The 23334-nt window shown below is 43.6% G+C and overlaps 1 protein-coding gene across 1 annotated transcript in view; it reads left to right on the forward strand.

The window, feature by feature from the left end:
• Positions 1–23334, forward strand: part of KCNH5 (potassium voltage-gated channel subfamily H member 5) — a 554666-nt gene that overhangs the window by 141741 nt on the left and 389591 nt on the right. Inside the window, exon 6 of the mRNA XM_073570956.1 lies at positions 20525–20640. Coding sequence (XP_073427057.1) covers positions 20525–20640 — 116 coding nt within the window. The remainder of the gene's footprint in view (positions 1–20524; positions 20641–23334) is intronic.

The raw sequence follows: 23334 nt of genomic DNA on the forward strand, positions 1-23334 counted from the left end.
AAATACCACCGCACCATGACCAGACACCATATTACCACCACATAATAACCTTTAATACCACATACAAGGAACAAATACTGCGACACCATGTCCAGACCACATATTACCACCACAGTGACATAATAATAGCACATACAAGGGACAAATACCGCAACACCATGTCCAGACCACATATTAGCACCACAGTGACTGAATAATACCACATACAAGGAACAAATACCACCACACAATGTCCACACCACATATTAACACCACAGTGACCGAATAATACCACATACAAGGAACAAATATCACCACACCATGTCCAGACCACATAATACCACCATATGATGACCAATAATACTTCATACAAGGAAAAAATACCACCACACCATGACCAGATCACATATTACCACCACATAATGACCAAATGATAGCACATACAAGGAGCAAATACCACCACACCATGGCTGGACAACATATTACCATCACAAAGTGACTGAATACTACAATACTGATCAGTAATATAAAAACACAATAGTAATGTCACCATAAAGGCCATTATACACAGATCTGTTCTTAGTATGCAGTGTCTGTTTACAGGTAATAGAGTGATCACGGTGACATTATACACAGGAGCTCTGTATATAGTGTATAATGTAAAGGTAATGCAGTGATCATTGGTGACATTGTACACAGGAACGCTGTATATAGTATACAGTGTATAGTGTCAGTGTACAGGTAACACACTGACTCACCAGTGACGTCTCTAGGTGAAGTCCTTCATCTTCGCTTTTAATCTTCATCCAGCACAGACCGCCATCATGTCTTCCAGCCAGGGCTTGTCTCTGCAGGAAATAACACAGTTATCTAGAGCACCGCTTGCAGAACTCATTACTTATTTTTTTCCAAAATTCTAAACTACACCAGATGAAGAAAAAAAGGTGACAGTGTTGCTCTGCACAGTAACAGGACCGCCCACCCATTTAAAATAGTGGCATCAAAAAATAAAATAAATACATCACTGCAGTAATAATATCCCTTTAATTATCCCTTTAACTTGTTTCTGACCGCGTGTATTGCTGTGACCTCTGGTACTTGTCTCGGTTGGCGGACTTTTACGTTTTTTTCAATCAAAAAATGTTATTTATGTGTATTATTACTATTTATTAACTTTCTACAGGGTATTTGCTCATTTTGTTTTTATCTTAGGGTTTTATTGTGTTAAACAGGCAAAAAAAATCTTTGTGACCTAATCAAAACACACATATAGTCTTTACTCAGTGTTATATAGTGCTGACTAGTGAAGAGCGAACGTTATGGTGTTATCTGGGCATGCTCTGGTGCTGAGTGACTTTGACATGCTCGAATACTATGTTTCAGTCCCCTTGGCTGCTCGATAGCCACAACACATGCAAGGATTGTCTCTTTGTTAGGCAGTCCATTAATGTATTGCAGCATTCGAACAGCAGTGAGAGATGCAGCCGCGAGAACTCAGACATACTATAGGAGCACACAGAAGACACTCAGTTAGCACACAAGCATGCACTGATAACACCTTATCCCAGCACGTTCACTTATCACTAGTGCTGACCTTTCGCCTGGGGTTGTAGAAAAAATGACTACATGGCTGTCTGCCAGTGCCCTTCCATCTCCATCGTAAAGAATGCTTGTTTTTTACTTTTTGAGACTATCATTTTATTGTATCTTCATATTTGTGATTGTTGAATTTATTTATTTTTAAAGAAATAATAAAATATAAGGTATATATATGGCAAAACAAAATGGGAATTCTTTTTTGCACAGCTCACCTGGGATCAACTCGTCTAAAAAACACACAAAGTAAGTCACCCTAGCTGCTGCTGCTCCAGTAGTTGGTAGCATCTTTAGGAGCTCTTTATTTTTTGTTTGGTGTTGTGACCCTCCCTCGCCCAGAAATAGTACTAGTAATCATTTACAATTTAGGCTTGTATCCAAAATGTAGTAAAACCTCTTTGAGAAGACCACCCCGTAATCAGTTCCCTCACTTACTATGCATAATTGAAGAGTATTTTTCCATCCGTTTTGGGGAGGTCTTCTCAAGGAGGTTTTATTGTAGATCACTGTCGAATCTGTGTAGTAGAGTAATTAAGGCTTATGTGTTAATTATTACTTTTTCAATTAGATGTCTTAGACTTGATGAGACTGGTGTACTTACTTTGAAAATCCAGGTCAGAATAGCCTTATATCCTTCAAATAAAATGAGAATTTTAATATTAGGCTGCTAAACCTTCTAGATGGATCACACACCATTTTGACCTGGATTTTCAAAGTAAGCATTCCAGCCTCATCAGGAGTGTGAGATCTAACATCTAAGATCTCATTTTATAATGTATGAAGTTTGTATTCTTAAACCTGGGGACTAATCCACTGTAAATTCACATTGCCTTGCTAATTTTCTGCTTTTGTGTCTACAATGAAAAATTAAGGTTAATTGACAAAAATTGGCATGGAAACCATTTTTTTATAAAATGGTCCAAAAATTGTGACTAATTTTATTCCATTTGCGTTTTTTAACCTCCTTCAGACTTGACCGATGGTTTTACTAAAATGATGCAATGGGTGAAAAGCTACAGCAAATCCACAATGCAGTCCAGCGAAAAATCTCTCTTAAAGGGAACGTGTCATCAGAAAATGACCTATTGTTTAAATCAGGATTTTTATGTTAAATGCTTTTTTTATTTGCTTTTTTTTTTAAAATTGCATTTATATCACAATCTATATTAACCCCATAATGACCTGTGATATACATTTTTGTCATAGTTCGTTGAGGGAGCCAATTAGTGTCTCGTTCTGCAGCGAAAAACCCTCACATAGCTATGTTGAAAATTAAAAAATAAATGTTGGCTCTTCAAAGAAGGGGAAAAAATAACGAAAGTGCAAAAACAGGAAAAAAAATACTCCGATCCTTAGAGGACGAAAAAAAATATTGTACATTTCAAATTGGTCAATAGTAGTAAAACTAGACTCTTATGTCCTGTTCTTCAGAGGGACATTAGCAGCAACAGACTGACTCACACACTATTTGTGGACTTAAAGGGGCACTTAATATGGTGGTAATGGTGGTTTCCGAAAGGAGCCACCCCTTGGCTGGGTCCTTCCCTGGAGGAAGATCTGGCTAGTCCTGTGTTTGAGACTCTTACGCTACGTTCACACGTAGCGGAACTCTCGCGGAAATTACAGCGAGAATTCCGAATTCCATCCGCGGGAAAATCGCATTTTAAATTCCCACGATTTTCCCACGGAAAAACTAGCATTTTGCAAGTGTAATTAGCTTGCAGAATTGCTAGCGTTTTCCAAGCGATCTTTAGCATCACTTGGCGAACTGACTGACAGGCTGGTCACACTCGTCAAACATAGTGTTTGACTAGTGTGACCAACTTTTTACTATCAAGGCTGCCTATGCGGCATCAATAGTAAAAGATAGGATGTAAAAAATAATAATAATAAAAAAATATATATTGTTATTCTTACCTTCCGGCGTCCCGCGCAGCCTTCCCGCCTCTCTCCACGCGCCCTGTCCCAGTGATCCTTTGCGAGCGATGACGTCCGTTCTCGCGGGATCGCAAAGTCTCGCGGTCATTCGCACGACGTCATCGCGAATGACCGTAAGACGTTGCGATCCCGCGAGAACGGATGTCATCGTGGTAATTCTCGCAAATGATTACTGGGACTGGGAGCGTGGAGAGAGGCGGGAAGGTGAGAATAACAATATTTTTTCTTTTAAATTCTATTTTTTACAGGGGTATGGTACCCAAAGCCCGGAGGACAGTCTCGTCTCCTCCGGACCGTGGGTACCATCCACAAATGTTCTGCTTACTTTTCGCAAGGTGTGCACAGCCACATGCGGAAAGTAGGCAGAACAATGCGTTCCTATGGGTGCGGGATCGCCGCGATTCCGCTAAATTAATGAGCATGCTACGTTTTTTACCACAAAGCGATTCCGCCGCGGTAAAAACCGCAGCATTAGCACAGCATTGCGGAATCCCATAGGAATGCATGGGATGCTTATTTTTCGCGTTTTCGTGGCAAAATCGCGCGGTTAAAACCACCGCGAAAGCGTGAAAAAACAGCCACGTGTGAACATAGCCACAAATGAGGCTCCACGGACTTTATTTGCATATTTGTATTTCCCAGGGAGCAATGCACCTAGGATTTCACTGATTGAGCGCCTTTGCCGGCTGCTGCATTGTTTTCTTTGACTGGTCTCCCTGAGGTCAGTGATTGTTTCGTGATGCTCTTCTGCCAATCGGCGCGGTTCCCACTGATCCCCACTGATTAGTAAGTTATCACTATTTCAAAGCATAAATGATAATTTGCTGTTACTAAACAGCCCATTTAAGTATTTTTATAGCTTTTTAAATACTAAAAAAAGCCTATGTGAAAAACACAAGAAAAAATCCCATTCCTAAAGCATTTTGGGGTAAAAAAAAAAAAGGACAACCCCCCTAAATTTTTATGAAACTAATTTTACATTGCAGTATAGATTTTAAAATATCATCTGTACAAATGAATGAAAATAAAACATTGTGAGTTGCTGTTAAAAACTCGGCAAAAACATGATAAAAATGCAATGTGTGAAAATAATCCATCAGTTTGGGCTGATTTTCATTACACAATTTCGATGTAAGGTTCATTTCCTTTCTGAATATCAGTTTCTATTTGCTATCGATCCTCTGCGCCATCTCCGGCATGTGCCGGCCTATCTGTAAGCACTGCCGCACTTCAGCGTGTTTATTGTTCTCCTTCACAGTTCTGTGCACACGTTTGTCAGTTTCAGAAAGGTCCGCTAATATTTATATAAAAGGCAAATACAGTGGCACCCCTGGTCAAAATTACTGTTATTGTGAACAATTAAGCAAGTTGAAGATAAAATGATCTCAAAAAGACCTAAAGTTAAAGATGATACATTTCCTTTGTATTTTAGGCAACAAAAAAATATATGTGTGTTTTCATCTTTTACATTTTAAAAATTACAAAAAGTAAAATGAGCCGATGCAAAAGATTGGGCACACTGCATGGCTAGTACCTAGTAGTACCCCTTTTTGCAAGTATCACAGTTGTAAACAATTTTTGTAGCCAGCCAAGAGTCCTTAAATTCTTGTTTGAGCGATTTTCACCCATTCTTCCTTGGAATATTCTTCCAGTTCTTTGAGATTCCTGGGTCACCTTGCATGCACTGCTATTTTGAGGTCTAGCCTCAGATTTTCAATGATGTTCAGATTAGGGGACTGTGAGGGTCATTGTAAACCTTCAGCTTGTGCCTTTTGAGGTCATCTGTTGTGGATTTTGATGTGTGTTTAGGATCATTATCCATATATAGAAGCCATACGCTTTTCACCTACAGCTTTTTTACAGATGGTGTTATGTTTGCATCAAGAATTTGTTGAAAATTTCATTGAATCCATTCTTCCCTCTACCCATGAAATGTTTCCCATGCATTGGCTGCAGCACAACCTCAAAGCATGTTTGATCCACCCACATGCTTAATGGTTGTCTACATGTTGTTTTCCAGAAATTCTGTGCCCTTTTTTCTCCACACATACCTTTGATCATTGTGGCCAAAGAGGTGTATTTTAACCTCATCGATCCACAGGACTTGTCTCCAAAATGCATCAGGCTTGTTTAGATATTCTTGTGCATACATATAATGCTGAATTTTAATGGTGAGTATGCAGAAGAGGTTTTCTTTTGATAACTCTTCCATGAAGGCCATAATTGTACAGGTGTCTCTGAACAGTAGAACAATGTACCACATCTCCAGAGTCGGCTAAATCTTTCTGAAGGTCTTTTGCAGTCAAGCGGGGGTTCTCATTTGCCTCTCTAGCAATCATATGAGCAGCTCTCATTGATTTCTTTCTTGGTCTTCCAGACCTTATCTTGTCCTCCACTGTTCTCAATAACAGCCATTTCTTAATCACATTTCGAACCTAGGAAAGGGCAACTTGAAAACACTTTGCTATCTTCTAATAACCTTTTCCTGCTTTGTGGACCTCCATCACTTTCAGAGTGCTAGGCAGCTGCTTAAAAGAACCCATGGCTGCTGTGTTTTGGAACAGGGTTAGAGGATGCTGAGCTTTTTCAAAGCTGGGAAATTTGCATCACCTGGCCTTTCCTAACGATGATAGTGAACAAACCCTAACCCTAACAGGCTAATCAAGGTCTGAGCACACAAATCTCCAATGGTGGCCAAACTTTTTCACTGGCCCATTTCCCTTTTTGTAATTTTTAAAATGTAAAAGAAAGGGCAATATGTATATTTTTTGCATAAATATATAGGAAATGGGTCTTCTTTAGGCCTTTTAGAGATAATTTTATCATTAACTTGCTTAACTGTTCGCAATAACCATAATTTTGACCAGGGGTGGGGTAAAAAGTATTTAGCCAGCCACCAATTGTGCAAGTTCACCCACTTAAAAAGATGAGAGAGGCCTGTAATTGACATCACAGGTAGACCACAACTATGAGAGTCTAAATGAGAAAACAAATCCAGAAAATCACCTTGTCTGATTTGGCAAGATTTATTTTGCAAATTATAGTGGAAAATAAGTATTTGGTCATTAACAAAAGTTCTCAATATTTTTTTATATATCATCTGTTGGCAATGACAGAGGTCAAATGTTTTCTGTAAGTTTTCACAAGGTTGGCACACACTGTTGGTGGTATATTGGCCCATTCCTCCATGCAGATCTCCTCTAGAGCAGTGATGTTTTGGGTCTGTCACTGGGCAACACAGATTTTCAAATCCCTCCAAAGGTTTTCTATGTGGTTGAGATCAGGAGACTGGCTAGGCCACTCCAGGACCTTCATATGCTTCTTAAGAAACCACTCCTTCATTGCCCTTTCGGTGTGCTTGGGATCATTATCATGCTGAAAGACCCAGCCACGTTTCATCTTCAATGCCCTTGCTGATTGAAGGAGGTTTGCTCTCAAAATCTCATGATACATGGCCCCATTCATTCTTTCATGTACACGGATCAGTCGTCCTGATCCCTTTGCAGAGAAACAGCTCCAAAGCATGATGTTGCCACTCCCATGCTTAACAGTAGGTATGGTGTTCTTTGGATGCAACTCAGCATTCTGTCTCTTCCAAACATGACGAGTTTTGTTTCTACCAAACAGTTCTACTTTGGTTTTATCAGACCATATGACATTCTCCCAATACTCTTCTGGATAATCCAAATGCTCTTTAGCAAACTTCAGACGGGCCCGGACATGTACTTGCTTAAGCAGGGGGATACATCTGACACTGCAGGATCTGAGTCCCTGGCGGTGTAGTGTGTTACTGATGGTAGCTCATTCACTAGGTCCCCCCATGTGGTTCTGGAATTTTTGCTCACCGTTCTTGTGATAATTTTGACCCCACGGTGTGAGATCTTTTGTGGAGCCCCAGATCGAGGGAGATTATCAGTGGTCTTGTATGTCTTCCATTTTCTTATTATTGCTCCCACAGTTGATTTCATCACACCAAGCTGCTTGCCTATTGCAGATTAAATCTTCCCAGCCTGGTGCAGGCCACAATTTTGTTTCTGGTGTCCTTCAACAGCTCTTTGGTCTTCACTATAGTGGAGTTTGGAGTGTGGCTGTTTGAGGTTGTGGACAGGTGTCTTTTATACTGAAATCAAGTTCAAACAGGTGCCATTACTACGGGTAATGAGTGGAGGACAGAGGAGCCATTTAAAGAAGACATTACAGGTTTGTGAGAGCCAGGAATATTGTATGTTTTTAGTTGACCAAATACTTATTTTCTACCATAATTTTAAAAATAAACCTTGCCAGATCAGATAAGGTGATTTTCTGGATTTGTTTTCTCATTTTGAATCTCATAGTTGTGATCTACCTATGATGTCAATTACAGGCTTCTCTCATCTTTTCAAGTTGGAGAACTTGCACAATTGGTGGCTGACTAAATACTTTTTCTCCCCAGTAAGGTAAAAAAAGAAAATTTTTTTCAGCTCACCCCAAAGAAGACAGCTATAAGTCCGATCGGTGCACGGAATGTGGAAACAGGATCCCTCTGCAGCAAAGCGTAATATGGAAAAAAATTCCAGCATCCAGATCAGTAATTAGATTAAAAATTTTTTTATTCCTTTATTCCAAAATTTAAAAAAATCATAAGATTCTCCATCATGATAAGAGCCGCATCAGGACGTGTAGTTGGACGCGTTTCGGACAAAAAAACAGTCCTTATTCTAAGACAACACATAATACATCTGAACACATGCTTATAAAGGGAAACAAAGGAAGTCAAGGAACAATCAAGACTAAACTGGTGTAATGTCTCCATTTCCTGGTATAATGTCACTATCCTGGGCCTCTTCCTGTTATAATTTTTTCCATCCAAGTAGAATGTCCTCCATACTGGATATTTTATTTGTATAATGACCCCCATCCTGGGCCCCTTCCACCAATAATGTCATCCATCCTGGTATAATATCCGTCATCCTGGGTCCCTCCCTAGTATAATGTCTCCCTTTACTGGTATAAATAATAATTTTATTTCTATGGTGCCAAATATTCCGCAACACTTTACAATTAAAAGGGGACATGTTCAGCCAATAAAGACATTACCGAGTAAGACATAGTTCAACAGCAGTTACAGGAGCAGTGAGGGCCCTGCTTGCAAGTTCATAATCTAGAAGACAAAATGTCCTCCATCCTGGGTCCCTTCCTAGTATAATGTCCCCCATCCTGTACTGATGTCATCCAACCTGGGCCCCTTCCTGGTATAATGTCCCCCATCCTGCACTGATGTCATCCATCCTGGGCCCCTTCCTGGTATAATGTTCCCCAACCTGGGCACCTTTTAGTAATATATGTCTGCCATCCAGGTAGAATGTCCCCTATCCAGGGCCCCTTCCATCCGGGTATAATGCCATGTGGGTTATAGTAAATAAATGCATTTTGTCATCTTTTCTCAGAACTTTGTCTCATGCCAGTCCTCTGTTATTTCTATTTAAAGAAGTATTCCGTTTTCAGAAAACCCCTGTCCCCCAGATACAGGTTTTTTTTTTAAAAAAACACAATATGCTTTACGCACCCATCCCTGGTCCAGCTTAGAGTCTCCACCGCTACCCTGCTGTTTGCTATTGTCTGATATGCTGACGTAGCCAATCAGCTTGTGTCATCACCTTGTGCAAAGCCACTGAGCCCACTGATTGGCCGCAGGGCTGTCGATGTGATATCACCAATGCAGGCAACAACAAACAGCAGGGAAGCGGCAGAGACTCGGTTCTGGACTTGGGGAGGGCAAGTAAATCACAGTTTGTTTTGTTAAACCAAACTGCATCTGTACAGACACATTCTGACACTGGAAAACCCTTACATACTTATGACTAAAGTGACAAATGGGTGTTACTATTCTGCCTTTTTAGAAGGTAGCGTCCCTACAGTGCATGGCATTGTCAGCAATGGCTTGACGGTGTCCGAGTGTGCGGGCACATCCCCTTCATTTGGTTGTACCCAGTCTCCAGGAGGAATAAAAAAAAAACAACAATTCAAAAATGTAAAGAAAAAAATATTTAATGAGGATTACAAGTGTATACTAGAATAAACACGTAGAGGAGTACAGTAAAGAAAGCTCATAGCAAATATTAAAATTAGCCCACAGTTTCGGTGATGGGTTTGCCACCTAGGGCAGATATTTATTATGTAATTTTGAAACTGTTAAAGAGGACTGGTTAGGACAATTACCGGTACAAGACCATGTAATTGTGGACCATCCCACAGCTATGAGCCACCATGATCTTCTGTGATCCCTGCTGGTAATCCAAAATGCCGCAGGGTATTGGACTGCAACCAGGATGCATGTAGGGAACTTTGCAAAAGTTTTAAGCAGGTGTGGAAAAAAAGCTGCAAAGAAAGAAGCTTTCATAAAAGGAAGTGTTAATAATATATTTTTATCAGATAAAATGCAAAGTGAGTGAAAAAGAGAAAAATTTAAAAATCAATATTTGGTGACCGGCCTTTGCCTTTAACAGTTCTCAGTAGAGATTTTTAAAGATCTTGACAGGGAGGTTGTTCCAAATATCTTGGAGAACTAACCACAGATCTTCTGTGTATGAGGACTACGGAAATCCTTCTGTGTCTTTGTGTAATACCAGACAGACTGGATGATGCGGAGATCAGTGCTCTGTGGGGGCTGGATCATCACTTCCAGGACTCTGTTCTTCTTTATTCTGAAGATAGTTAATAACATTGGCTGTAAGTTTGGGGTCATTTTCCTGCTGTAAAATAAATTTGGAGCCAGACGCCTCCATGATAGTATTGTAGGATCAGTATCTACCTGTATTTCTCAGCATTGAGGACACCAATAACCCTGAACACATCCTCACCACTATTTGCTGAAATGCTGCAGGAACCTCCACTGTGCTTCTTCTTTTCTGGTACAGTCAAATATTTCACCTTTTTACTCCGTTGAGTGCACCTGCTGCTATTTTTCTGCACCCCAGATCCTATGTTTTCCTGCATAGTTGAGTCTTTTGGCCTTGTTTCCAAATAGAGGGTATGGGCTTTTGGCCACAAGTCTTCCATCAAGACCATTTCTGTCCAAACTTCTATGAAAAGTAAATGGGTGCAGTTGGGTCCCCCAATGGTTGCTGCCAGTTCAGAGCTGATGGTACTTCTGTGGCCAACCACTGCGTCTAACGTCTTTAATGCTGAGAAATTAAGGCAAATACTTATCCATCATGCAATAGCATCAAGGGAGCATCTGATTGGCTCCAAATGTATTCTGCAGCCGAACAATGGTCCCCCCAAACACACAGCCAATGTCATTAAGAAATATCTTCAGTATAAAAACATCAAGGAGTTCTTGCAGAGATGATCTGGCCCCCACAGAGCCCTGACCTCAGCACCATCCAGTCTGTCTGGGATTGCATGAAGATGAAGTGATGGCCGGGGGGACCACCACAATGCAGGGAGACTATGGTACACAAGATGAGGTGCAAGCAACAAAGGGTTAATTTATTTACGGGCAAGAAATGCAGTGTTAGGAAAGTGTAAACAGGGGTATGCTATGACATAAAACAATTTACAAAAGTGATACTCTCTAGCTGGGCCATACAATTGGCACGGAGCACCAACTATTACAGATCAGTGTATTTTGCAAAAGGCCAAACAATATAATACAGTACAGTGTGCTGCTACTCTAACTATAACTATCTGGCCGCACGGCTGCCGTGCTCTGTCTATTGCAGCCTATCCTAAGCCCTAAACATGTGCACACACGGGGTTAACACTCACAGTAGTTGGTATCTCAGTCCATTCCCGGGGGCCCCTGAAGCTTTGCAAGATGGTGCGCACTTCTTCCTGGAAGCTCTGTTTTCCTTGTGTGCAAGTTCAATGATGCTCCTTGGAATGATGGATTGATGGATTCCTCCTCTGGGTTCCTTTGTTGTCCTTTCTTCGTGGCTTCTCACGGCAAGACAGGAAAGCCACCTTTTAATCCCCAGAATAGTTTACAAAGTCAGTTGCAGACTAAACGTTCTTTTCCTCACAACTCAGGCAGGCACGTCTGCTTCCTGCAGAAATCTCAGGTCCCTTCTCCACACAGAAAAGCAACCCCTCCCCTCTGTCGTCTGGCAGATGAAACCAAACAGCCTTTACAGCAGGGAAGCGCAGAATGTCCCACTGCTCTAACAACGGGGGTGCTGTCTCTTAAAGGGGCAGCTTGTCTCTCCTGTCCATAGCACTGCCACCCCCTTACATGCCTCCCTTCTTAAAGATGGTCATCCTCAACCATCACAGCATCAAAGTTGAAGTGGAATAGAGACACTTGCAATGCGGAACAGCACCTATAGGGGAGAAAACACAAGCAGAGAAACAGACAGAGAACACTGTTCAATGTATCGGGCTGGTGGAACCCCTGCAGTAGACCTCTGGGATCTCCGGATGTCTTGACTATCCTCCAGAGGAATACTTGCTGCAGGAGTTGTAGTAGGCTCTTGTCTGGACTCATTGTCACATGGCGGCAGTGGTACCTCCAGAAGATTACCATCTCTGTCCGGCTGAGGGCCCCCCACGGTGTCAGGGCCGATCCACCATTCATCATTGATTTCACCAGCAGGCAAGGCAGGTTCAGGAGGTGGATCATCACCCTCAAACGGCACTGGTACAGGACGGGCCTCGGCCCGGCATGGCCGTAGCATATTCCTGTGGAGCACTCTAGGGGCAGATACCCCATTCTCAACCTGCACCTTGTACACCGGACCATCAGCATACACTTGCTCGATGACTTTGTAAGGCTGTACTTCCCTTCTCTTGCTTAGTTTACCCTTGGGGCGTTTCTCTCTGACTAATACTCGGTCCCCGGGCCGGAGCGGTATCTCTTGAATCGGTTTACGGCCCGTATGTTCTTTCTCCTGTAGCTGCTGACCCACCAATCGCTGTATTGTTTGCAGTCATTTCCGATGTTCTTTCACTCATGAAGTGATGTTTCACTCCATCAGCTCCTCTGGCTGTTCCAACTTCAATTCAATGATCTCTCGTCCAGCTCTTCCAAACAGCAGCAGATAGGGGGTGTAACCCGTGGTGGAATGGACCCGATTGTTGTAGGTCCAGACCAACTCTGGCAGGGAATCTGGCCAGCATGCCTTCTTGTCCTCTTCCAACATCCTCAGCATTTGAAGTAAGGTCCGGTTGAAGGGTTGACATGCTCTGTTGCCTTGAGGATGGTAAGGGGTGGTCCTGGACCGCTCAATGCCATACAAACGGTACAGTTTTTCCATCACCTTGCCTTGCAAACATGCACCTTGGTCAGAGTGGATGCGCTTTGGGCACCCATACACTCGGATGAAGTCTTGACAGATGGCCCGTGCCGCAGACTCGGCAGTCTGATCTCTAGTTGGGGTGACTACCGCGAACTTGGAGAAATGGTTGGTCATCACCAAACAGTACTGTGGCCCCCGGGCTGAGTGTCCCACGAGGAGATAGTCTATCATCAAGACTTCTAGCGGTTCCTTAGTATGTATGGTCTGGTTGGGTACCGCATACCCAACATTGCCGGCAAACCTCTTCTACCACGGACACCAACCGGGGGCAGTACACGTGCCGCTGTAACCACTGGTAGGTCTTTGTGGACCCGAAGTAGGCTCCGAATTCGTGGGCATCTTTAGCCACTTCTTGGGCCAGTCCTCCTGGGATGACCACCTGCCACCTTACTTCAGTATCTTTTGGCTGTTGCCTCTTGCGATATAGCACCGATTCTCGCACCTCCAACCTATCCCACTGGTGTAAGACACTCTTCATCTCAGCATCCAGACTATCGCTCTCTTGTTTGCCTGACTTCCGCTTCTGTGCTACCCAGCATTTCATCTGTCTCAGCCCTCCGTCTTCATCTTGAACATTTCCCCACTCTTCATTGGTTCTCCCCAGAGATCGGGGTAGTGCGCAGGCCTCCCTACTCGACTGGACTGCAACCACTGGGGTCTTGAACTTATGGAAGTCTGGGGTTTCTTCCTCTTCGAGTTGTTCATCGAGATCCTCCACTGGAGTTTCCACCGTCACTCGTGACAGGCCATCGGCATTTGCATTTTCAGTAGCAGAGCAATAACGGATGGTAAAGTCAAACTTGGCCAGGCAAGCCACCCACTGTTTTTCTAAGGCCCCCAATTTAGCATTCTCAAGGTGGGCCAGGGGATTGTCAGTTCGAACTTGAATCTTGGTCCCTGCCAGGAAGCCCGCAAACTTCTTTGTCATGGCCCACACGAGGGCCAGGAGCTCTAACCGGAAAGAGCTGTAATTATGGGGGTTTCTTTCACGGTCTCGCAAGGACCTACCGACATACCCAATGACTCTCATGTCCATCTCTCATGTATTTGGCAAAGTACTGCACCGAGTCCATGAAGGCTACCGTCTGTGTACAACAGGAACGGTTGATCGAAATCTGCGTAGGCCAAAATCGGGGCTGAAGTAAGAGCATTCTTTATAGCTTGGAAGGCCTCATCTCGCCTCTGGTCCCAGGGGATGCACTGGGTCTTCGGCAATCCGGCGGTCCCCCTCAGCAGTTTATTCAGAGGACCCGCCACCTTTGCAAAATCTTTGACAGACCGTCGGTAGTACCCAGCATGTCCAAGGAAGGCCTGGAGTTCCCGCACAGTTCGAGGAACTGGCCACTTCTGGATAGCAGCCACTTTTTCTGGTGAAGGCAGAACTCCATCTTGTGACACTTTGTGGCCCAGGTACTCAATCTCTCTCTTGAAGAGGTGGCCCTTCTTTGGCTTCACCTTCAGGTTATGAGCCCGCAGTCTTCCGAGTACCTGTCCAAGCCAGGTAAGATGGTCTTCGAACGAGGCAGAGAACACATTGATGTCATCCAGATAGATCAGGGTAGCCTCAAAGTTTGTCTCCCAAACACTTTTCCATCAGCCGTTGAAACGTGCCCGCCCGGAGCATTGGAGAGCCCGAAGGGCATCCGGTTAAACTCGAACAATCCCATAGGGAGGATGAAGGCAGTTTTTTCCTTGTCTTTCTCAGCCACAGCCACTCGCCAGTATCCGCTTGCTAGGTCCAAGGTGGAGAAGTACTTGGCTCTCCCTAACGCTGTCAAGGATTCCTCGATGCGGGGTAACGGATATGAGTCTCGCACAGTGCAGTCATTGAGTTTCCTGTAATCTACACAGAACCGGATGGTCCCATCCTTCTTCTTGACGAGCACCACCGGTACTGCCCAAGGGCTCTGACTACTCTGCACTACTCCTGAATCCAGCATCTGCCTCAGTAATGTCTTCACCTCTTGGTACATCTTGGGTGGGATTTGCCTGTATCTTTCTCGAATTGGGTGAGCATCCCCGGGTCGGTATCTCGTGTGTGATCGCTTCGGTACAGCCAAAATCTTCGGTGTGACGGGCGAATGCGGCCTGATTTTCCCACAGCATAGCTTCTATCGCCCGCACACGCTCAGGGCCAAGAGTCTTCACATCCACTTCCATTTGGTCAAGGATGATTCGCCCATTCCACTCCAGGGATGGCTTCTCTTCGGGCCCCGCAGCGACTGCCAGGGTCTGCTCCGCACCTTCGATCGGCAATAAAGACATCTCTTTCTGACTCACCACTTCGCCCTTGTGTAGGTACACCCAGGCCAGATCTGTCCCCCCGTGGCAAGGTGACTTCCCCGGGGCCCACGTTCAAAGCTCTTATGGGGACGTGTCCTCACTGGACCACAGCTATCGTACGAGCTATCATGACTTCTTGGTCCGCTCCTCCACCTACCACAGGCTAAACTATCACCTCCAGTCCGTCAAGGTTGCGATGAGTCTACACTGGAAGATGTAATATACTTTCTCGCTCGGGAGGCAGGATTACAGACTCCTTCCCAGGGGCCCTGATGACCCCTACCGCCTGATAAGACGGAACACTCTTCTGCATCCCACAGATGTGGATCAATCGCTGAAGGGCTTCTTGAGTAGGCTTGTGTGTGGCAGCCTTCTTCCAATGACTGGGTCCCCGTTTGGTGAACATTATCTGATCGAGCTCTCGTAGGATATTCATTCCCAGTATTACAGGCACATCTTCTTTGATGGGCTCAGAGCAGGATCCCTTTCTTTCCTACTTCTTGCCCACAGATTCGAATATTCGTCCACACATTGTTGTCACTTGTGAACCGGTATCTATCAAGCAATCCACTGGAATGCCCTCAAATTCAGCACGCAGGATGGGACTCCCAGCAATCAAGTGTTCATTATGATAAGGAGCGGCCTCTCTTCTTGCTTCCCCCACAGAGTGCCACGTTACTGCGGGGGTTGCTAGTTTAACGGCGGCTGTTGCTGGCTTTGAGCTTAAGTCCGGCAGTCCCTGGCAAGGTGCCCTTGTCCTCCACATTCCCAGCATTGGATGCCTCCTCTTCGCCGAGGGGCACCCCGAGCCTGTCTTTGTGCCTCTGATGCCTGGTGGGGGGGAGCTTGCACCCACTGACCCCTTAAAGGTCGGGCCGAAGGATGGTTATATGAGTGTGTTGAGTCAGACACTTGTTCTCCTATTCTTTGCTCCATCCAGGTTAATTTATTTTGCATACTGACAAGAGACCACTGCAAATCGTGCACTACCTGGACCAGCGCCTCCTGATGATTTGGGTCCCCTATGGTATTGGCATCCTGGACACGCATCACACCAGACGCGTAACTGTCTTCCTTGCTTCGGGCCACTGCTTCTGCCAGGATGTGACGGAATGAAAGAGCCGGATCTGCACGGACCCATTCTGACAGTGCTCGCCTCAAGGATGTGCTATGCAGTCCCAGAATAAATTGATCCCGGAGTGTCCGGTCTGTGGAGCCCATGCCACCAAGCCCATCCGTCTCTTTCCTCTGCACTTCTGTCAACACTTCTTGCAGTGCTGTCGCATACTGAAAGATCCCTTGTTCTTCCTGCTGCAGTCTAGTAAAAAATTTGGCGCGAAGGTGTCCCGCGCTAGCAGTCTCGCCATAGATCTCTTCCAGGAATTTCAATAGCTCCTTCAGGGTACTACAGGTGAGTTCCGGCTGTAGACAGATGTTTTTATAGGCCTCTCCCTCCAAGGCAGTCAAAGCAACGTCCACTTCAAGGTCTGTGCTGATGTTATAAATCGTCAGGGTGCTTTGCAGCCAGGACATCCAGTCAGACAGGGGCATATTATTGCTGTCAAATTTTGGAAGCACACTAAATATGGTGCCCATAGGGAATGTACTTGCAGGGGTTCCACCAATGCCAACAGCATCCCCACTAACACTAGCACTCTCATCGTTGCCGCCTGCTGCCTGCATCTTGGTGACAGTAAACCTGCTCGCAGCGCCACTTGAAGCGATGGCCGGGGAGACCACCACAATGCAGGGAGGCTACGGTACACAAGATGAGGTGCAAGCAGCAAAGGGTTAATTTATTTACGGGCAAGGAATGCAGTGTTAGGAAAGTGTAAACGGGTATGTTATGACATAAAACAATTTACAAAAGTGATACTCTCTAGCTGGGCCATACAAATGGCACGGAGTACCAGCTATTACAGATCAGTGTATTTTGCAAAAGGCAAGACAATACAATACAGTATGCTGCTACTCTAGCTATAACTATCTGGCCGCTGCAACTCCGGCCGCACGGCTGCCGTGCTCTGTCTATTGCAGCCTATCCTAAGCCCTAAACATGTGCGCACACGGGGTTAACACTCACAGTAGTTGGTATCTTAGTCCATTCCCTGGGGCCCCTGAAGCTTTGCAAGATGGTACGCACTTCTTCCTGGAAGCTCTGTTTTCCTTGTGTGCAAGTTCAATAATGCTCCTCGGAACGATGGATTCCTCCTCTGGGTTCTTTTCTTGTCCTTTCTTCGTGGCTTCTCACGGCAAGACAGGAAAGCCACCTTTTAATCCCCAGAATAGTTTACAAAGTCAGTTGCAGACTAAACGTTCTTTTCCTCACAACTCAGGCAGGCACGTCTGCTTCCTGCAGAAATCTCGGGTCCCTTTTCCACACAGAAAAGCAGCCCCTCCCCTCTGTTGTCAAGGGGGTGCTGTCTCTTAAAGGGGCAGCTTGTCTCTACTGTCCATAGCACTGCCACCTCCTTACAAAGACACAAAAGGATTTCTACAAGCCTCATACACAGATCTCTGGTTAGTTCTCCAAGATATCATTGAGTTCCTTCAAAAACTGCGTGCAAATACAAGTTCCTAGAAGATATGATGCTCTTCTGAAGGAAAAGGGCTGTCACACCAAATATGGATTTGATTTTGATTTCTCTTTTTTGTTCATTCGTTTTCCATTTTGTTAATTAGGAAAAATAAACTATAAAAACACTTTTATTTTTGAAAGCTTCTGACTTTGCAGCATCTGCCTAAATCTTTTGCCTAATACTGTTGTTCTCAAGACATTTTTGAGAAGTCAAGATTTGTCCGTTGGCCTCGGCTTTAAATACTTCTATTACCTTACCAATAAATTCACATCAAGCAAACGAGATATTGCACTTGAGGCTGCGCCAATATTTTCTAATATTTTGCTCCTCTGGTGTCAATTAATTTGAAACATTCCAGATTTTATTTATTTTCCTATGGAAGATCATTAATAAGACAAGCTGCTTTACTGGCAAGATATCTACATTTCTAAAGTGGCAGAGAAATTATTGAGCCATGCGTTACAATAAGCAGCAGAAATTACCACTTGGTTTTTTATATGGATCGGCTCTTAGCTGTTTAATATAGTTTGTATAAATGGAGTAGCTGAAATCAATTTCTAGAGTTTCTCTTCTTTGACCTAAAATTACAAGCAAAAATTTAATCTTTGCAGAATTAAGCCCTTGTAAGCTGGAATCCCAAGCAGATGTTAGTTATAAATCCTATGACATATTTTGTAACAAGGGTCATTTGAGGCAATTTCTTCCCCTCCTATGTCTACGGTAGGAATTTGTTTTTAAATTAGTTAATTATCAGATCATAGTTATTTAAAATAATGCTCAATATTGTAGAACCACCATGTAGATTCTTTTTCTAGTGATCTCAAGCCTCATTTTGCACTAATGTGATGATCCTACGTGCAGGAGCAGACTGGCCATCTGGCAATTCTGGCAAATGCCAGATGGGCTGGTTCAGGCATGGGCTGCATGAATTGCAATTCAGTTAACTGTATCGGCATTCTCAGGATGACTGCACTGTTAGCAGCTGTGGTGGAGTATGAAGCCGCCGGTTCTACACAGCAGCTGCATAGAAATACATGAAGCCGTCATGCTCGGGTAGGTAGAGCTGCTGGCCAGTCTGTGCACTACGTTCCAGTCTCGTTCCAATTTATACAGCTTTCTGAGTGTCACCTACGGAGGTGTCAGCACAAGTTGTCATCATCCAGTAGAAAGGGGAATAAAACAAACCAGAGCTAAATCCTCTCTCTCCATGAACACCAAGACAGCCACATGTTCAACTTCTATGGGATAAATGCCTACAAGTAAGAAAATAAGGAATGAAAAAAATCTGCACCTAAAAAGTCCAGATGCACAAGTTTTGATGATTTCATACATTTAATAAAGTAGTGGATTGTTTTTTAGAAGACAATTGAGAAAGTAAAATTACTAATTATTTTGTTGCAACACTCCATGCATGACGGTTGTAGAATAAAATATACATGCACCAAGGCCATCTAGTTCATAAACCATATTACTCTTTAATAAAATGGAGATTTTACAGGGTACTCTCATTTTTAAGACCGTCCTCTATTATCAGTTGCTCTTAAACATTGTGTCACACACAGTGTAGGAAAGAATAAGAGCCACAAGAAGGGATGAGGGGAAGGAAGCCCAAACACTAGGAAATAGAGGAGTGGATACCCCTAGGCAGATCTTATAACACCCTGCCTGCCCTACCATCCCTAAATTGGTTCCTCACCAATCGCTGAGCAGGAAACCAAAGTCCTGTGTATCCCTAGAGCTAGGCCCTGGATAGGAAAGTGGAGAGGATGAGCAATGGTCAGTCCCCTCTGAACACTAAAGACAACAAGTGAGACAAATAAGGAGAATGAACTTAGCTTGAGAAGACTCAGAGAGGTAACACCAAATGTCCTCTCAGAGCAACATAGTGAAAGTAAGCCCATGGCTTCAGCTCCAAGACTTCACAAGGGAAAAATGTGAATATCACTGGCGACTCCCTAAAGCAGACTGGGAGTTTATAAACACCAAGGTCCAGGTGTGTCATTTTGAGCTGGAGGGAGGTTGCCACTGGGTCCACAAGTCAGAAGGATTAAGAAGGTGTCTCCAATGCCTAGCCCACAGACCTTCTGCAGCCAGATGTAGAGTGACTGTCTGTTGCATCTGACACATCCATGACTCATTGGTCTTTTATAGGTTGCTCCAAACCAGAGCTGCAAGACAAAAGCATCTCTTGCTCTTTCCACTAGAGTAAAAACGGAAGACTTTCTGGTCATTACAGATCCTTCTAATAAAAAATATGAGCCAAAATTGACAACTGTTTTACAGGGGGAGATCATATTGTGTCTTATCTGCAATGTCATATAAAAGTTAGAGGACCTCATGTTGTATTAGAACTGGAGCGGAGGACAAATAAATGTGTGTGTGGCTATAAATAACAATGTCTTATCTTTAAAAACTGACTTTTTGGACTAATGTTTCAGAAAGGGAATTTCTTCAGTTCCATCCTCACCAATGTCTTCCATTTTCGTGTCAGTTGTATTGCCAAAAAACGATTCTACTATCTTGCTGTACCCAAGAACGAACCCCTTCTAGGTACCGAAAAAATACTCATACAGGAAAAAAATCTGAAAATTTTGGAATTGCATTCACCAGTCCAGTCCTACACAATTTTGGAAAGTTTAATGTCTAAAAGGACATTCCTGAAAGTGCCCAAAAACTTTCTTAATAATCCAAAGATGTGCAGAAATCTTTCCATTAATTTATAGATAATTTTAAGAAATAATAAGATCAATATAAATCAGCAAAACATGTTCCACAAACATTTAAAACCAATATATTTACTGTGTAGTGATTTTTCCAAAATGTTTGAAGACCTGCTAAATTTACAATTGACATTTTTATTTTTTTTCTCTAAAGGATGGACAAAATTTGCCCGCTTAACTCGCGCACTGACGAACAGCCGAAGTGTTTTGCAGCAGTTGACTCCTATGAACAAAGCAGAAGTGGTCCATAAACATTCCAGATTAGCAGAAGTAAGAGATTCTTTATTTCTTCTCATTACTTCATTGTTATTTTTTTTTTTTTTTTTGGTTGTGGTCAACCAAAGGATTGCATATACTGAATATTACTAACTAGATTACTACTGTCATTAAAGGGGTTGTCCGGTCTTGGGGTACTAGTCTGCAGTCCCTTTGTGACTGCCGATTTGTGAATTCTCACAGTGCGCAGTGTGAGGATTCTTCAGCACCGTGCACATGACTGCAAGTATGTGATATACTTACCTGTGGTCACATGCCAACTAGATGTGGGAGGCCTCCGTCTGTACAAGTGTATTGAGAGGGATGGACACGTCCAGTTGGAATATGGCCGGAAGTGTGCATACTGCATAACTGTGCTCACATGACCACCCGCTACTGGAACCAGCACCAGAGAATCCAGACAGCGTGCAGTGCGAGCGATGTGAGGGCGATGTTAGGGCATGTGAGGGCGATGTGAGGGTGATGTGAGGGCGATGTAGAAGCGATGTGGGAGCGATGTGAGGTAAAGACCCTGTTCTAGCAAAATGCCACATTCTGAGCTTCTTGCTATGGTTTTAATAAAATAACTTTAATCAGCAAGAGATTATCACTAGATGACTATTAAACCTGCTGTCATGTAGTCTCACTCCACCTCTAATACTGATTGGTAGATTTCTGCCTATGCACATTCCCCCCTTGAAAGCTGCCAGTCAGTGACGTGGGTGGGGTTATACAGAGCTCAGCATACACAGAAATGGTAAATCTGCAGCAGATATTTATCAAAACTACAGCAAACAGCCCAGTAATTAATACATTGCTTGAATCAGGGTCTCTGGCTTACGTCATGCTGCTCTCAGCAGACAGTTATTTGCTTTGTTACATACAGTATGTATTAAGGAGTTCTTGTTCTTCATGCTGAAAAAGAATGAAAATTGAAAAACATCATAGCCATTTGGCAAATGTTTGATCGGTGCTAGAGAACCTCTTGTTACCTTTCATGAATCTATCTAAAACATCTAGATAAACAAAGTGGTCGAGGAAGCAAAATTAAAAAAAGACTTAAAATAGAAAGACGACTTGTGGCGTGGCACAAAACATATAGAGAATTAGGCATAAGTGATAAAGTCACTAATAAGGAGCAAATTGCTCCAGAAAAGGGGAAAAACAACCATGATGAATGAGTTTGCCTTCGCAGGTGAGATGGTGCAATTCGATTTGCAGGATCTGGATAAATCGGCCACATTGACAACGTATGGCTGTTGGACTGGAGCCGTCGCAAAACGCCTCCTACTTCCCACGATCTGCAGTTCTTTTTTTTGATTAGCCGGCTTGGTGCAACATCACACATGCATCACTCCTCAACAATGAAGTCGCACCAGGCCGGCTAATCACAAGAGCCATTGAGGATGCCGGGAGGTAGGAGGCGTTTCACAGGGCTCCCTTCGAATAGCCACAGATTACTGCAGGTTGCTGTGAAACACTTTTATATTTGGAGGTTATTATTTTTCATTCTTCCCCTTAGTTCACCTATTATTTTAGACAGATCCTTATATTGTGTTTTTGGAGGCCATTCATGGGCCAGGTACTTAATGAAACTCTTTACAAAGTTCAGTACTTAATTATATATTAATTAGGAGAAAACTGAAGCGCTCAAGTAGGTCAGTGGCCTCCAAATACAGAGGATCCTTCGCACTTACAGTTGAACAATTTATTTCTCTTGTTTCCTGAGTCTTTTCTATTTTAAAATCCCTCAGCAAAAAAAAAATAATTTCAAATTTTTGATATTTTTTTTGTTGTTGAGGTCTTAAACTAAAATCAGATCTCCAATAGTTTAGTCCTGGATTCAGAACTGGAGCATTATACAGTATTTAATCACCATTATGATATTACTATATATACAGTATATATATATATATATATATATATATTTTGGTACAAATAATTGTACATATTTGTTTGTGGCCCATCTTGGTCCACTAATAAGCACTTTAATAATAAAAAAGAAGCAAGAAAGATCAGCTCACCTCCTCTCCAGTCCCACAACGCGGATCATGCAGTGCTGCAAGTAGTATAAAGGTGAAGCAGAAGTCCAGCGTGGGTCATATCCATAAAAAATAACTTTTATTCCATTTTAATTAACCCCTTTCTGACATCAGACGTACTATCCCGTCCATGGGACCCGGGCCCCTATGCCCATGGACGGGATAGTACGTCTACCGCGATCAGCGGCGCCCACGTGGTGAGCGCCGCTGATCGCGGCCGGGTGTCAGCTGATTATCACAGCTGACACCCGGCACAATGTGTCAGGGGCGGTCACGGACCGCCCCCGACACGTTAACCCCTTGCACACCGCGATCAAACACGATCGCGGTGTACCGGGGGTTAAAGGGAAGCATCGGCAGGGAGGGGGCTCCCTCCGTGCTTCCCTGAGCCCCCCACGGCAGCGCAATGGGCAGCGCTGCTGCTGGGGGCTCCTTTCCTGCAGGCCCCCGAATCCAAGATGGCGACGGGGGCCTTCGGGGGCATGCAGGAAGCTGGCTTCCTCAGTGCCTGCAAAGCGCAGGCAAGAGAAAGTCTTCTTCAATGCCTGTGACAGATTGCTGATCTGTCACAGTGATCTGTGATGTGACAGATCAGCGATCTGTCACAGGACAGTGATGTCCCACCTGGGACTATTTAATAAGGTTAAAAAAAAATTAAAAAAAGTGT

The sequence above is a fragment of the Dendrobates tinctorius genome, unplaced genomic scaffold, assembly GCF_039654945.1.
Source record: "Dendrobates tinctorius isolate UK_male_01 unplaced genomic scaffold, ASM3965494v1 ptg000006l, whole genome shotgun sequence".
In the NCBI taxonomy this organism is placed as follows: Eukaryota; Metazoa; Chordata; class Amphibia; order Anura; family Dendrobatidae; genus Dendrobates; species Dendrobates tinctorius.